Consider the following 14,015-nt stretch of genomic DNA (forward strand, 5'->3'; position numbering starts at 1 on the left):
ATTGTAAAATGTCACGACCAAAAAGTTGGAGCCTGTGATGGAACACATCAGTCATCACATCAACCCTAACCCCCGAGGGTGATTTACATGAACCAGCTACCTTCCACATCCTTGCAAAATCTCAACACCATATCGTATACTGTGCACAAAAACAGTCGGACTCCGTCTGCCATAAGCCTAATCCAACATAAAACCAAGGCAGTACTCGTCCTGACGGATTCCAACAAACCCTGGTGTTGGAGTTTGGTTGGTTTGGGATCATTAGTGTTCATCCAAATCTAGGGTTGTAGACCTAGGTTTCTCGTGGGACACTTGTAGGCCATTTGGGGCACCCTAGTTTTTATCATGTGCAAAAAGCTTATATCTTTCTTTTCACTGCAAGGCAAAATTGGTACTCGATTATCAAGTGCCGCCCAAAGAACAGATCTTGTTCAGATTCGAAATTCAAAAACCTTTTCTCCACACCAGACCTTGGCAACAGTACCGTGGTTCTCGATTTCGTTACTTTTCCTTGGACCAGGTTGTTGATAAGTTCACCAGCGATGAACCCGTCACTCACGTCATTTGGAAGGACGGCAAAAAAAGCACCAAGGATAAAGCCATCAAGCGGGGCGTCCACCTGGTCTCAGTGCTGTGGGTGGATAGGTAGGTGCTGCAGTGTCTGTCTGTCCCAAGTTCCTTCATGAAACCAGCCACGAGCCCTTTCACAAGATCAGTCGTCAGTTATCAGGGTGCACAGCGACATAGGAATGCTTGTTTTGACAAAAGGTTGTAACTTGACTTAAGACTGAATAACCTGTGATGGGTTTCCCTACGGTGCTGAATGCTTACATGCAAGTTATTCTAAACTTTCTGGTCTTCATTGATGTATCCGATTTGGCTTTAGGGCTGCGACGATTATTTAGATACCAGATTAATCGGTCCCTTTACCGGTTATTCGGTTACATGTTTTGGTTCAGTCTTACACTTAGTCTACCCCCTTGCCATTTTGTCACCCGTCATTTCAGCCTGAGGTGGGTAATTTTGATGTTTGACAATTCCTCTCCCGAGCCGTTAATTTTCACCTGTCAAAGTAATTCAGTGTGAAAATTTTGTCAGCAGAAAGCTTTGGCATGGTTGTTACAGTCCGACGAAAGTTGTGGAGTTTGCATGTACACAAGTATATTCGTGTCAATTTTTAGATAACTTTTAATTCTGCAGCCTCGTTGTGGAATAGCGGGTTGTGTTTATGACCAGAATCCAGACCAGTATTCAGTCACTCTTTTGGTTTGGTCTGAGTATGATGTTTGACATCACTAGGTAGACTAACAGCACCAGTGGTTTACAGATGGTAACAGCCAAAACACTTCAACAGCAGCTCTTCGAAAGACCACAGCAATTTTCAAAGTACCAGCATTTGTAATTGGTGTTCTTTGCTGTATTTTCTGTTATCTTGCCAGTTGTAAGCAAAACAAACAGCGTGCACCGGAATCTCTGTTCCCTGTTACTGATTCCAGTGACGACGGCACGATCGTCATCCCTAAAGCCAAGGTATGTGACCGTGACTCCCGAGGAAACATGTATTGCTAGGAACCCACCGAACCCATTTGTGAGCGGAAACGCAGTGCCGCAATCTTTATGCCAACTCTGACCCTCCAGGGCACTGTGGCTTGAAACCCTGCCAGACGCATCAGTCTGAATCTTTTGTCCCAGTGGCTTGCCTGCCCAGTGTAACAAGATCCAATAGGCCTACTCTCCTCCAAGGCCAAACAGCCTGGGAGTCTGGTTGCCAGTCACCACAAGATCCAACAGTGGCATTGTTCAATGGGACTAGCTCTCATTGTCTCAACGTGGCCAGTTTGTTTGGCTGCTGTTGATTGCCAAGTGCATCAAAGTGCATCAAACTTTTATACTCGCGGCACTACGCTGTGTTTGCCCTGCGAAACAGTAGCTGGGCTTTCCTTTTTCAAAATCCTACAAAATCTTCCCAAAACTTTCCCATAAACCTTCAAAAACACCCAGTGGATTCAAAGGATTAACATTGAAACAAACAAAATCTTCACCGATGTACTCCTGAATGTCTTTACGTGCTTGGCAAGTTTGAAATTAAGCTTGAAGAAGTTGAGATTTTTTTGGGGGGGGGCTGCTGTTATTTGATCTTATTTGATTTAATCCATCCATGCTGTGTCGACGCCGGAGACCACATTTTGAGTTCCAAGTGCAGTTTGCAAGTTTTTCTTCTGTACTCCACGCAGCGAATGAAATCCATGCAGCCCAAGTCGTTTGAGGAGGATTTGGAGAGCAGCACGGAGCGAATGGTGAGGAAAAGGAAGAAGAAAGAGACAGGCCAATCCTCCAGACTGTTCATCAATTCACCGGGTAAATCCACCATAAGCAGGGATCCAATCGTCCATCGCCACCAAGCTGGGAATACTTCCAAAACTTTGCCTACAATCCAGAGCAGTTGTCAAGATATTTTACGGAGTTTAAGCTGCCTAGAAAAGTGACTACAAAACTGTGCATATTCCTTTGGCCATGAAAATCAATACAATACATTGCTGTAAATGAACTTACTATTTCTGGCAACAAAAGTCCAAAAGTCTTTTCCATAGTACGCAGGCACCCTGAGTTTAAAGAAGGCGCACGTCAGTGTGATGCTATAGAGGGTTTGTATGGCTGCCATCTTGAAGGCCAGTGCTTTTGTACCATTGGGTAACACGAAGGAAGCTTCCCTGTGGAACAAAAGGAGTGCCCTGCAAGATGGCTCCCACACAAAGCCTCTGTTGCAGATATGACATCTTTTCAGATTAGTCCATTTGCATAAATTGGTATTCATACCTGTGCTAGGTATGGACCAGTCTCAACGCTTGACGTTAATAACATTGTCTTTTACATGTATATTGATACCCAGGTGCATCCGTGAAGCCGTTTGTTTATGCGGCCGAAACACAGGACGCTTTCACTCCAGTAAGTGACAAAGGTGTGATTTCTTGGAATTTTGCTGGATTGTAGGATTTGGACCCCAAAATTCAGGATTATCTTGTTAGACGACTCAAAGTTTGCTACTTTTTCCTCTTTGTAATTAAAAAGACACTTTTAAGAGGGGACTTAATTACTAATGTGATGAAGTTTTAGCTTTCTAAATACCGTACATTGTGAGAAAATGCTCAGTTGTGTCAGGTCTTATGACTTGATGTGAAAATTTTTGGGTCACGTTTCTGCTGTGCCCAGTTAACTGCAAATTACAGCACAAGCCATCGTTTTGCATTAAATAAAATGTCTACGACTTTTGGACATCTCAGGTTGAGGGCACCTGCAAAACGTGTCTCCCTGGGTTCATTCTCCTCTACTTTGCCAACTCGTCCTTACAAAATATCAGCCGGAAATGTTTCAAGCCATATTTCATGTGATTTTTTATTTATTTCTGTTTTCAAAATGCTTTCAAAATTCATAACTTCATTTACTAGATGTTTACACCCACACGAATGACTGTCTGGTGGCTACTCTAATCTGACAGACAACATCTATTGATGCCCAAGTAATTCAGCCAGGCCTGCTGCCTTGTAAAAAGAGCCCAGATTGTGCAGTGTTATGCAACTTTCTTTTGTTCCCAAAACTGGCACAGCGCGCTACTGGCATCTTTTCAATAGGGGCCAGATTAGCGTGCAGCAGTATTGTATCGCTCATCGCTGGAGCGCTTTTGTCCCCGGTGGTAATCTGCTCGTGCTGAATGCCACAAACAGTGGTATAATCTCTCAAAATAAGGACAGATTTCTTCCGTTATTAACAACTTAAAAATTGTTGGCAATTCCCAGCAGCTTGGTCTTTTGTTTCGAGTACGGTCTTTTGTTAGAGGGCCCACAGCTCTTTTGTCTTGTTTCGGGCTCCCCGGTTTCCTGTGTAAAGCCTATGTGCCGGAAACCAGGCTCCCTGGCAGCATATGGTTAAGCCATCAGCTGTCCCCGTGTGTGCAGATGGCCCGATCATTGTTCACATATCCTCCAATAAAGCATTTATTATTCCTTTCGTCAGGTGGGAACACCTGTCCCAGGTGTCGGTGGCACGCCGTCTCTGATCCCAGACACGCCCGCCAGTATGCGCGCCTGCCTCAATGCGCTTGGCAGAGTCCGGAATAGCGCCAACACGCCAATATCTGGTAAGCCATTCCAAGGTTTGACATTATCATTAATTTACGTAACTGTTGGTATTTTGTAAGCACCCTTGAGCATTAACAACGGGATGTTCTCGTTGCCAGTGTTGGGCTCAAAAGTCTTTGCAGACAGGTCTCTGTTGATAAAAGTTGAGAGTGAGCAGTGTACGACAGTTGGAAATGTTTGTTCGAAAACGGTTGCCCGAAAATATCTCTTCAGGCTCAAAATCTGTTTTGTGAATATTTGTGGGCTGCTATGTTACTGCTTTTAGATCCTTTTAGCACAGAGATGATCAGCCATTTCATAAAAACTTTGGACTTTCATTCTCAAAAGGGCAAGGCAGCATCCCTTAGGGCTGTGCCGAATATCCCAATCACCGAATATTCGAGCGATTGTCAAATATTCAAATATTATTTTTTTAATTTGAATATTCGAATGCAAAATTCATGAAAAGGAAGGGAAAATTTTCTTTACAACAATTTAAAAAGTAAATATTATTCAATAAACAATTTAAAAAGGAATATAAATTTTCAACAGGGCCAGAAGTCTTGTTCATCTCTTAAATCTTGCAAAATCGTGGCTGGAGATACTCCTAGATGTGGGAAGCTATTACATTGATCACAATGTACAATCGTGTGTGGTATTGCAACTGATTTTGTATGTAGTTTGTTCATCAACAATCTGCTTGGCGGTGCGACTGAATATTCGGATATTCAATCAAATTGAAGATCAAATATTCGAATAGTGAATTATTCGAATTGACTCAGCCCCAGAGTCCTTTGGTCAAGGCAACTCCCATCAGGATACAGTAACTCTCTGAGGAGATGTTTTGTGTGTACTCTCAATAAGTTGCTGTGTCGTCATGGGAGCGTTTATTTTTAACGTGTAGAATTACTGCAAACAACTTTTCCTCAGATCAGCTGATTAATACTTTGTGTCTTCAGTTCCCATCTGGTGCTGCTTCAATCCTTTTTTTTCCCCTGAATCTCCAAGAGCGCCCTTCAAGCAGTACTTCACACTTTTCTGTCTGCGTCATAGGTTCAGAGAAACCAGCGATCGGAGAATCACCAACCTTTGGGGCCAAGACCGACATCCTCCAAAAGAAGTTGAGTTTCGGTCCGTCCATCAACGCCGACTCCATAACAGACGGCAACCAAGACAAGACAATGGATCCTAATACTAGGCTGAAGAAAGGTCAGATGTCATGTCCAGTTTGGCACAGATCCATTCAGCTTTTGACGCAGAAATGCTTGACGTCTGTTCACAACTTCCACATAGGGAACTATCAGAAATTTAAGTCTACGGCAGATATCAACAGGTTCCACTGGTCACTGGTTTTATGATATAAGCACTATACCTCATCAATGCTTTCTACAGGCCTGTGAAAAATAATGTTCATTGAAAAAACTCTCTAGCAAGCAGGAGGCTGCAGGTTCGAGTCCCACCCAAGTAAGCTTAGATATTGCTTGCTGACATGTTGTTTGACAGCACTGAATATTTAGTGCAAACACTAATCTGTGATGGACAGAACCCAAGATGTCAATCCACAAGGTTTACCCAGGTGGGATTTGAAGTTTCGTTACATGTCATTTGAATTAGCCAGCCCCCTGTCGCAAGCTTTGTACCAGTAAACTGAAGGTGAAGCGGGAATCCCTCCTCAGTTCATTTCCAGTTTCTTACAACGTCAAAATGTTATATGGGCAAGAGGGAAGGATTGTGGATTAAAAATTCATTTGCCAATCAGAGAAAAACTAGATGTAATTGTCAGTAAAGCAGGTTTTGACAAAATCATGTTGTGGTCCAAGCTGCTGTTAGTTGAGTTGTGTTTGTCAATGCTTGCAGGTCGAAGGTCAGAGGTAGGTCAGGGGTCAGCCAAGCAGGAGTCTTCCAAAGTGCGGAGGTTGTCTCTAAGGATTGAGAAAACGTTGAGTGAGCAAGAAACCGACGAAGACCTTTGTCAGTCCAACGGCACAGATAAGTCGACTGCAGTTCCCCACCATAGTCCGGTCCAGAAATGCATTTTTCCTGTTGTGCCGAAAATCAGTTCAGACTCAAGGAAGCCGCTAGAAGACAAGTCAAAAACCCAAGCCAACAAAAACTTGTTTTGTGAAACAAACGCGGGGTCTCACAGCGAGCTGCCAACTAATGGACGACGAAAACGTAAGCTCCTGTCGACAAACACGGACACCATTCCAGATGAAGTTCTGACCCAACCGACCGAATCGAGCACGAAAGAAAAACAGCAGAAAGACGCCAGACTGTCCGGCAAATCGTCAAGAAATCTGAGCGATAAATTTGAAAAGGCGAAAGACGGAAGGCAGAAAACTCTGTGTAGTAGTAGTAATGACGGGTGTCTACAGCAAGTTGAGTCGCCAGATCCCGATGGCAAACCTGGCAGCAAACCTGGCAGCAAACCTGGCAGTAAACCTCCCAGGGGAGGGAAAACCTCAAGGAAGAGGAAGAAGGAAGAATTATTATCGGAGTCGTCCGAAGACGAGTCGAGCGGAATGATGAAGAGAAGAAAAGGTAAGAGATTGCTGGTGTGAATTCAGGACTTGCCTAAAAAAAATCAGAGCTGCTAAGGGGTCAAATCAAAATATTTCAACTTCAGATAATGATCTGATTTTCAGTAGTTTTTATGACGCTAAAAAGTCGCTCGCTCGCATACTTGAGAAAACGATGGCACCGTGGTGTTTGAGTTTAGTGGCTTCTGACTATTACCCCTCAAACGGAGATATTGACAGCTGGGAAGAACGACAACGCTGGGCTCCAAAGCTCAGTTGATAGAGTGCCCATCCCGTTTTCTAGATGGAGGTTCAAATCATGCCCCAGTCACTTTCCTTGTTCTCTGTTGCTTGCGTGTGAGGACCTGTTCAGTTCACTTTCACTTGCAAAATAAGTTAAGAAAATGTAACCTATGTAAAAAGGTATTTTGTAATGTTGGCATTCACGGATTGCACCCAAGGGATTGTGATTAATGGTGTTAAAATCTATTTCTTGCAATTTGCCAATTCCAGTATTTATTTTTTTAGAAATATATCTCGTTGGTTTCTAACGTTACTGCGCAACTGAGTTTTTTTTTTTTTCTTTCCCCGAAAGCAGGAGACAGTGAAGAAGTCTCCAATTCACTTGTGGCATCTCATCGAAACGGAGGGGACAACGCACAATCAAGCCGGAAAAGTCTGGACAATTTCACCCAAAATAAACGCCTGAAACAAGTCAAGGCAACGCAAAAAGCCAACAAGAACAGGTCGGCGTCTTTGTCAACTCTTAATCTGGACCCCACCAAGAAGGCGAAAGACGACAGCCCCAAAAAGCCTAAGCTCGCCAACAAAAAGGGTGCGAGGTCACTCTCGTTGACCGGCGAGTCCACCACAGGAAGGGATCAGAGGTTTGGTAAAACCAACTCAGAACCAAAGCCTCGCAAGGAATCAAGAAATGGCTCAGAACTGCAAGACGCCAGTTCTGATAGCTCGTCATCAAGTTCTCCCAAGATCGAGAAGCCTGTTCGGCAAGACAGAGTCATCAAAATCAAGAAGTCCACAAAGAAACTGAAGGTATTGATGACAACTTTCAATACAAGGAAACCAAGTTTTCTCTGTCATGTTTGTCACGTCCTATTTTGCAGCCTCTCTGTAATCACAATTAAAAATTGTAACACCTGTCATTGTGTTGCTTTTGTATCGTGTGAATGGTGTTATAAATATTTATGGTCTATAACATCCCAAAATATTTCTGTGAAACTTTGACGTGCTCGTAAATATTCAACCGCATATCACCCCTTCTGCATCCAGGAAAAAAGGTGGAACTGTTTTCTTTCTTTTTTCGTCTTCTTCATCAGGACAGCAAACCATCTCTTGTCATGACGAGTGTCCACGCAGGGTAAAGTACCTTGGTTTTAACAAAATTGGGTTTCTCATTGCCTGGGCACCAGTGACTTTACCTCGGCGTCATGCGTATTTGACGAATCTCGAGGTGAGATTGTGTCGAACAGAGACGTTTTCTCTCTCTCGGACCTTTTGCTTGGGGGTGACATTACTCATTGCATTGGTGCACCTCTGCATTGCTGCACTGTGTTCCACAGCCAGGCGCATTGTAAGCTTGATCATATCCTTGATGAGTTAAACCGTCAAGGGGTAGGACTTACTGCATCGGTCTGTTCGGTGGCATTGCTGACAGCGGCATAACGACAGGAAACACGTAACTGCATTGTCAAGCAATGGCCAATTTTGCTGCATTCACTCAGCAGACGAAATCCTTTCCATCTGCTTAAATTTAGTGCACTCTAGTGTGTTCGGTCAAAAAATAAATCAGCCTCGTGTAATTCCTTTGCCATGTAGAGACCAAGACCTCATCGCCGCGGTCGTCAAAAGGCTGAGAGGTTTTGCCGTAGAAGACACAGTCTCCAAGGTGACCACCCACGTCGTCTGCGGCGAGAGCCGACGGACGTTGAACTTGCTGCGGGGCATCGCTAGTGGCTGCTGGCTGCTTTCCACGGAGTGGGTGGGTTTACAAAACCAAGGGTGGTTTCTCTTAACAGGTTTCATCAAAAGTAGCTATGCGTTGGTGCGGCACCCTGCGCCCATTCATTTCTGACTGACTAGTCGACCCCTGCAAGCTCGATGGTGGAGCGATAAGACGTTGGCACAGTTAAGCAGGAGGTTGTTGGTTCAAATGGCGACCATGTACGCGTGTGAATTTCTACATCAGTGAAGGGCCAAACGCCCAATATATTGAGTTACAAGTCATAGCAACCACTTTGAACTTAAAGGAACCAGGAAATAGAAATATTTTTATAAATTCTACTAAAACCCTTGAAATTGCATCTTTGGTTTCAATTAACCTGATTTTAAAGTTTTGTTTTGCAATTTTAACCCATAATTTGATGGTTTTTTTTTAGTTTTTATGCTAATGCCTATTTGCATATTCATGAGCAGATCTATGATGTCATCCAATGCACTGAATCTCAATGTTGCACTGATTTGTGCACAGAAAATTTCGAGATTTTTTAACCACTGCTATGGTAGATTTTATGTCTTTCCCTCAGGACATTGAAGTCAGTTACAAAGATGCCTTGGTGCTTTTGTAATCCGTTTAATTTATTTTTCTTTGCAGGTCTTAAAGTCACTAGAGGCCGAAAAATGGCTACCAGAGGAGCCCTATGAAATCCAGGGTGCTTTTCCTGCAGCAAAGGTCAGGGGTCATTGATAGACTCAAAGGTCACGTTACAAAGGCCAAATTAAACTTGATGTGAAGTTCAGTGGATTTCAAGAAACATTGAAATTTGCATGACTTGAATGTACAATTGTTATACCAGACCAATTTCTGTGCTTAATTAAAAGTGATACTGAAAAGCCTTTATGGATCTTTTTACTCAAACATCAGAAATAATTCATTTGTAGCCACTGACAAGGAAAATACACTGTAGGTTGATCTTTCCCACAATGCATTGGGTAAAGTGGTCGCACTGCGTCAACCCCCTTTGAGGCACCCTGTATGGTGCATCACCCATATTTTCCCTATTCTGAAATGTGATCTTTCAGATGGCAAGACTGGAGCGATCCAAGGCCGGCAAGTCCTACCAGCAAGATCTCCTCTCGTCCCTCGGGCCCATCTTCGTCCATGAGGGCACCAGCCCACCCAAAACCAGCCTCGCGGAGCTCGTCCACCTCTGCGGCGGGCGGACGTGCAGCTGCGCCGGCCAGGCTAGTCTGTGCATCGGTGGAGGCCGGAACCAGACCGGGGCACCAGCCGTCTCAGAGAAGTGGCTCCTAGGTGGGTATGAGGATCTGACTGAGGGAGTGTCTCAAAAAAAAAAGAAGTCAGAATGCTGAAGAAAGTCCCAACAAGAGCAACCCTTGTTAGTCTTGTTGGGAGTCAGGTTGGCGTCTAGCGGTTCTTTTCTCGCCTTCTACCTCTGTTGTCCGGGTTTGAATCCCGGCCCAGTCCACATGTGAATTGAGTTTTCAGTCCCTACCTGATTTTGCGGTTCCTCCCATGACTAAAACTATAACCACTTCTCGACGGGTTTCTTCAGACTTGTGAGCTACAATGCCCTGGGCATTTGTGAGGCCCAGCATCATCAACATTAATAACTAACCCCGGCACAAAGTGGTTAATAATAACAACCCTTGCTCCAATCAGGAACACTTGGCTTTTCCTACTGAGAATGATGTACGCTCCCAAAAGACCTGTAGCATGATGATGTCACGCTTTGTTTACGTGTGTCGCCTTCCTGTGGCAGTAAGGCGGGATGCTATCCACCAAGTCTCCATAGCGCACTTGTAAACAAAGTGTGACGTCATCATGTTTTAGGTCTATTGAGAACAGCGGACAATGTGCGTGCATGGTCACTTAGGCAGATCTTGTTCCCAATGGGAAGACAGCCAATTCCCGCAGGGAACGCATAGTGTTCTGACTGAGAAGCATTCCTCACCAGTGTTGTAGTTGAAAACTTGATTACAATTTTGTAGTTGAGTCCTCCATTTCCAAGTCCCGAGTCCTGCTGATTCCAGTCAAAGGCCATCAAAGAATACCGAACGAAATACTAAATTTTTCGGGATTCTCCTGTATACAGCCAAACCTCGGAAGAGCAGTGTTAATACAGGACTCTACTCATAACATGGAAATTTGAAGGTCCCAATCCTCTGTTCTTCATTGTTTTCATTCCGGGTAATACACGGTTCGTGTTATAACAAGGAAATCTGCAAAGTCCAAAGGATCTCTCATTTCCAAGGTTTAACTGTACGCTGTACCGCGTATGTTCCATTTCAAAGCTAGAACTGTCTCCCTTTGTTTACTTCTGTTTGTTCCCTTTGTTATTCTTTTGTTTCTTAGATTGCATTTCTCAACATGAAGTACTTCCCGTGGACAGTTACTTGCTCTGATGGATTCCAACTTCAGTTCAACTTCAGCTCTATGACTGGACCTGATTTTCCCAAGGATTCCCGGCCCCGCTGTACAGAGACGCGAGAAAACGGTTGATCAAAATCGGATACTGCAGAGGCATTGAGCATAACATCACCACCTTGTTAGTTAATTAAATCGGTAGCCGATCCTCAACTAAGTGGTTCAAAGCCAGGCCTCTGGTCCCAGAGAATCGAGCATGATATCAAATGATAAAAGCTATTTGGTAGATGCCCAAGAACTATTAAAATGGGGAACTGGCTCGGAATGCGACAACTCTTAGCTGCAATTATATGCCGGACTGTGCAGGAAAAGCATTTCTATGTACCTTAGCATTAGATAAAGAAACATCTTGAAGGTTTCACAGTTATGCAATAGAAAGAATGATTTCATTGGATTGCAGATTAAATTTTCAAATCCACTTGGCTTCATCTCGTGGTAGAGGACATTGTATACACATGGGTGGAGATCCCTAGGGTAAGGGGGGATTCACCCCCTCCCCCCCACTTTTTGACGTTGGTGGAAACGTTGCCCCACTTTTCAAGCCGCTGACCATGCGAACCCGTAACCTGCACCACCGACTCCGCTCCTGCTGGCGTCTCGATCTCACCCGGACGGAGGTTGCCATGTCATTCCCCCATCGTGACAAAAAATCTCCGCCCACGTCTGTATGTCATCACTTCAAGAAGTTATTCTCTCTATGCTTTTCCGAAACATTATTTGCGTGATACATAATCCTACCCAGATACTTGGGTCTTGCAGGTGATTTCACAGTATTATCGCTGCGTCCTTTTGTAGATGCTCACTTGCTCTTTCATGAGATAATGTCTAACTGGTGATGGAATACACCTGTTGTACTGTATGTATCTACAGTCCTGCATTTAAACTTAAAATGGTAAGGGACAACATTACAAACCTGTTACAAGTGATTTGGAGTTTTGGAAAAATGAGGGGTGCAGATTCATAGGTTTGTGGATCTAGGAATCTTCACCTAGGAGTTGTATACAATGTGACCAGTCGCCCACAATACGGGCGTTTCACAGTAGTGTGCCTCCAAGAGTTTGCAACGCGTTGGCCAATCACAGTGTGCCAAATCTGTTGTTGACCCAGTGCACGGTTGGAAATAGCCGAGAAATTTGGTGTGTTGTGATTGGCCAATGCGTTGCAAACTCTTGGAGGCGCACTATTGTGAATCGCCCGTACTGACGTGTGAAGTAGTTTAATAGGACAGCCAGAATTAGAAGCCATTCACTGCGGTGACACACCACTCATTGACAGGTAGTACGCCTGTGTTACATGACTCTGGGACCAATAGGGTGTTGTGATTTGCCAAATGCAGGCGCGCATTAAGCTGAAGAATGTGCGCATGAGTGCGGTGCCACTGCAGTAGCTTTGTCTACAAGCAGGGGCGTAGCCAAGGCATCTTCTTTTGGGGGGGGCGTGCCAGAGTCAATTTGCCAAAAACATATAACTTGTTCACCAACCTTGCGTGAACCATGGCACGCTACATTTTATGCTTCAGGGGAAATGCCAATGGCCAATGTATATCGTTTACTTATACTTATTTTTATTCATTTGCCAACCGAAGCTCTGCATGACTGGAATTAATTATTGAGGGGGGGTGCCACCCCCTCCCCGGTTGCTATGCCCCTGTCTTCAAGCCAATTTGATGTTTGCTTGTATGTCCCTTGAACATGTCGCAAAAGTCCAAAATGTTTGGGTTCCATGAGACCTTTTCCACTTGGAACGTTCGCATTTCAGCAGGAACGGTCTGCTTTGTGCCCAGAATACTGAGGCAGTGTTTCCAATGGAGCAGCTGTCTACTCCTTGATGAGATCACTGCATTCCGCATGGAACATTCCAACCATTCCAAATTGTGAGATGCTCCCCTGGTTACCTCATTGCCATGCTGAAAAGACTGCTGTTGCGCCCGTATCTGGCATAACCCATGACGTGTTTTAATTGTTGTGTGCATGTACAGTTAAATGACCGCACTGTGCATATCAAAGCAATTAATTTCAAAAGCACACAGAGTAATAAATTGTTTCCTTGAATTTATCATATATGAATTTTGAATTTATAATTTTTAACGATTAGGAATGTAGAAGTTCAGCCAGCTTTGTGTTAAAAATAAAATTAATGGTGCACAGCTGAAGATGCACTAATATTTTGTAGCAAACTGAAGGCTATCTTTTTTACAGCAATATTTTGTCTAATTTCTTCTGTAATTGAAACAAACTTGAACTCTCTGAATTTCTGTTCCTTATAAAGGGCAGCTGCAATGAAGGCTCTCAGAGACAACATTTCTGCAACTGTGTACTTTTCATTGTATAAACACTCTTTTACGTTCCCATTTGGTTAAATGCTCTGAAAGGTGCACTTTTTTTTGAAACACTCAAAATTATCCATGCTTTCCTGGACAACTGTTGGCGCTGTTGCTGTGATGTCATCCAGGGAAGAATATAAGTGAATACGTCACGCGCACAATTAGTGTGTAAAAGGCATTAGCGCGAGAACCATGCTCGTGAACCAACACGTGCGCGTCCTCCATTCGTTTGCACTGCACTTTCTGGTTCACCGTGACGTCACACTTCGTTACCCAATAGTTCATTATATTGGTTTTTCTACTGAAAGTATTTCTGAGAAAAACATTGGTGCTCACTCATTGCTATGCGCATGAAACAGCAATAAATCAGCAAAAAAGAAAAATTTAATCCAGCGAAATTCATATAAAAAATACACGACCCTTTTTTGTGTACAAACCAGTGTAACATTTAGGCTTCTTCCCGGGTTGGTATCACAGTTTTACTCGTGGATATGGAATGAATATGGAAATACTTATAAGCACCAAAACCAAAAAGGCCGCAAAATACCCTTTGAAAGAGTAAAACAAAAGCTGAATGCAAGGTTAACTGAGCAACAAAGGTGCATTTCGAAGGCTTGTATTAACACAAATCGATTGTACAAAGATTTAAAAAT

The 14,015-nt window shown here is 43.7% G+C and overlaps 1 protein-coding gene across 6 annotated transcripts in view; it reads left to right on the top strand.

The window, feature by feature from the left end:
* The window catches only part of LOC110978644 (microcephalin-like), a 140,207-nt gene extending 126,868 nt beyond the window's left edge, over positions 1-13,339 (top strand). For 5 of the 6 annotated variants that reach the window (XM_022233792.2, XM_087148356.1, XM_087148357.1 and 2 more), the window contains 13 exons: positions 521-645; positions 1,440-1,530; positions 2,235-2,358; positions 2,891-2,946; positions 4,012-4,135; positions 5,169-5,324; positions 5,973-6,656; positions 7,230-7,687; positions 7,972-8,012; positions 8,471-8,633; positions 9,246-9,323; positions 9,674-9,905; positions 10,968-13,339. In XM_022233792.2, the coding sequence (XP_022089484.2) occupies positions 521-645; positions 1,440-1,530; positions 2,235-2,358; positions 2,891-2,946; positions 4,012-4,135; positions 5,169-5,324; positions 5,973-6,656; positions 7,230-7,687; positions 7,972-8,012; positions 8,471-8,633; positions 9,246-9,323; positions 9,674-9,905; positions 10,968-11,017 (2,382 nt within the window). In that variant the 3' untranslated portion in view covers positions 11,018-13,339. The remainder of the gene's footprint in view (positions 1-520; positions 646-1,439; positions 1,531-2,234; positions 2,359-2,890; positions 2,947-4,011; positions 4,136-5,168; positions 5,325-5,972; positions 6,657-7,229; positions 7,688-7,971; positions 8,013-8,470; positions 8,634-9,245; positions 9,324-9,673; positions 9,906-10,967) is intronic. The other variant, XM_022233791.2, reaches the window with a different exon arrangement.
* Positions 13,340-14,015: the final 676 nt, after the last annotated feature.

This window comes from Acanthaster planci, linkage group LG18, assembly GCF_054643075.1.
Source record: "Acanthaster planci isolate LZ-2023a linkage group LG18, COTS_SCS, whole genome shotgun sequence".
In the NCBI taxonomy this organism is placed as follows: domain Eukaryota; kingdom Metazoa; phylum Echinodermata; class Asteroidea; order Valvatida; family Acanthasteridae; genus Acanthaster; species Acanthaster planci.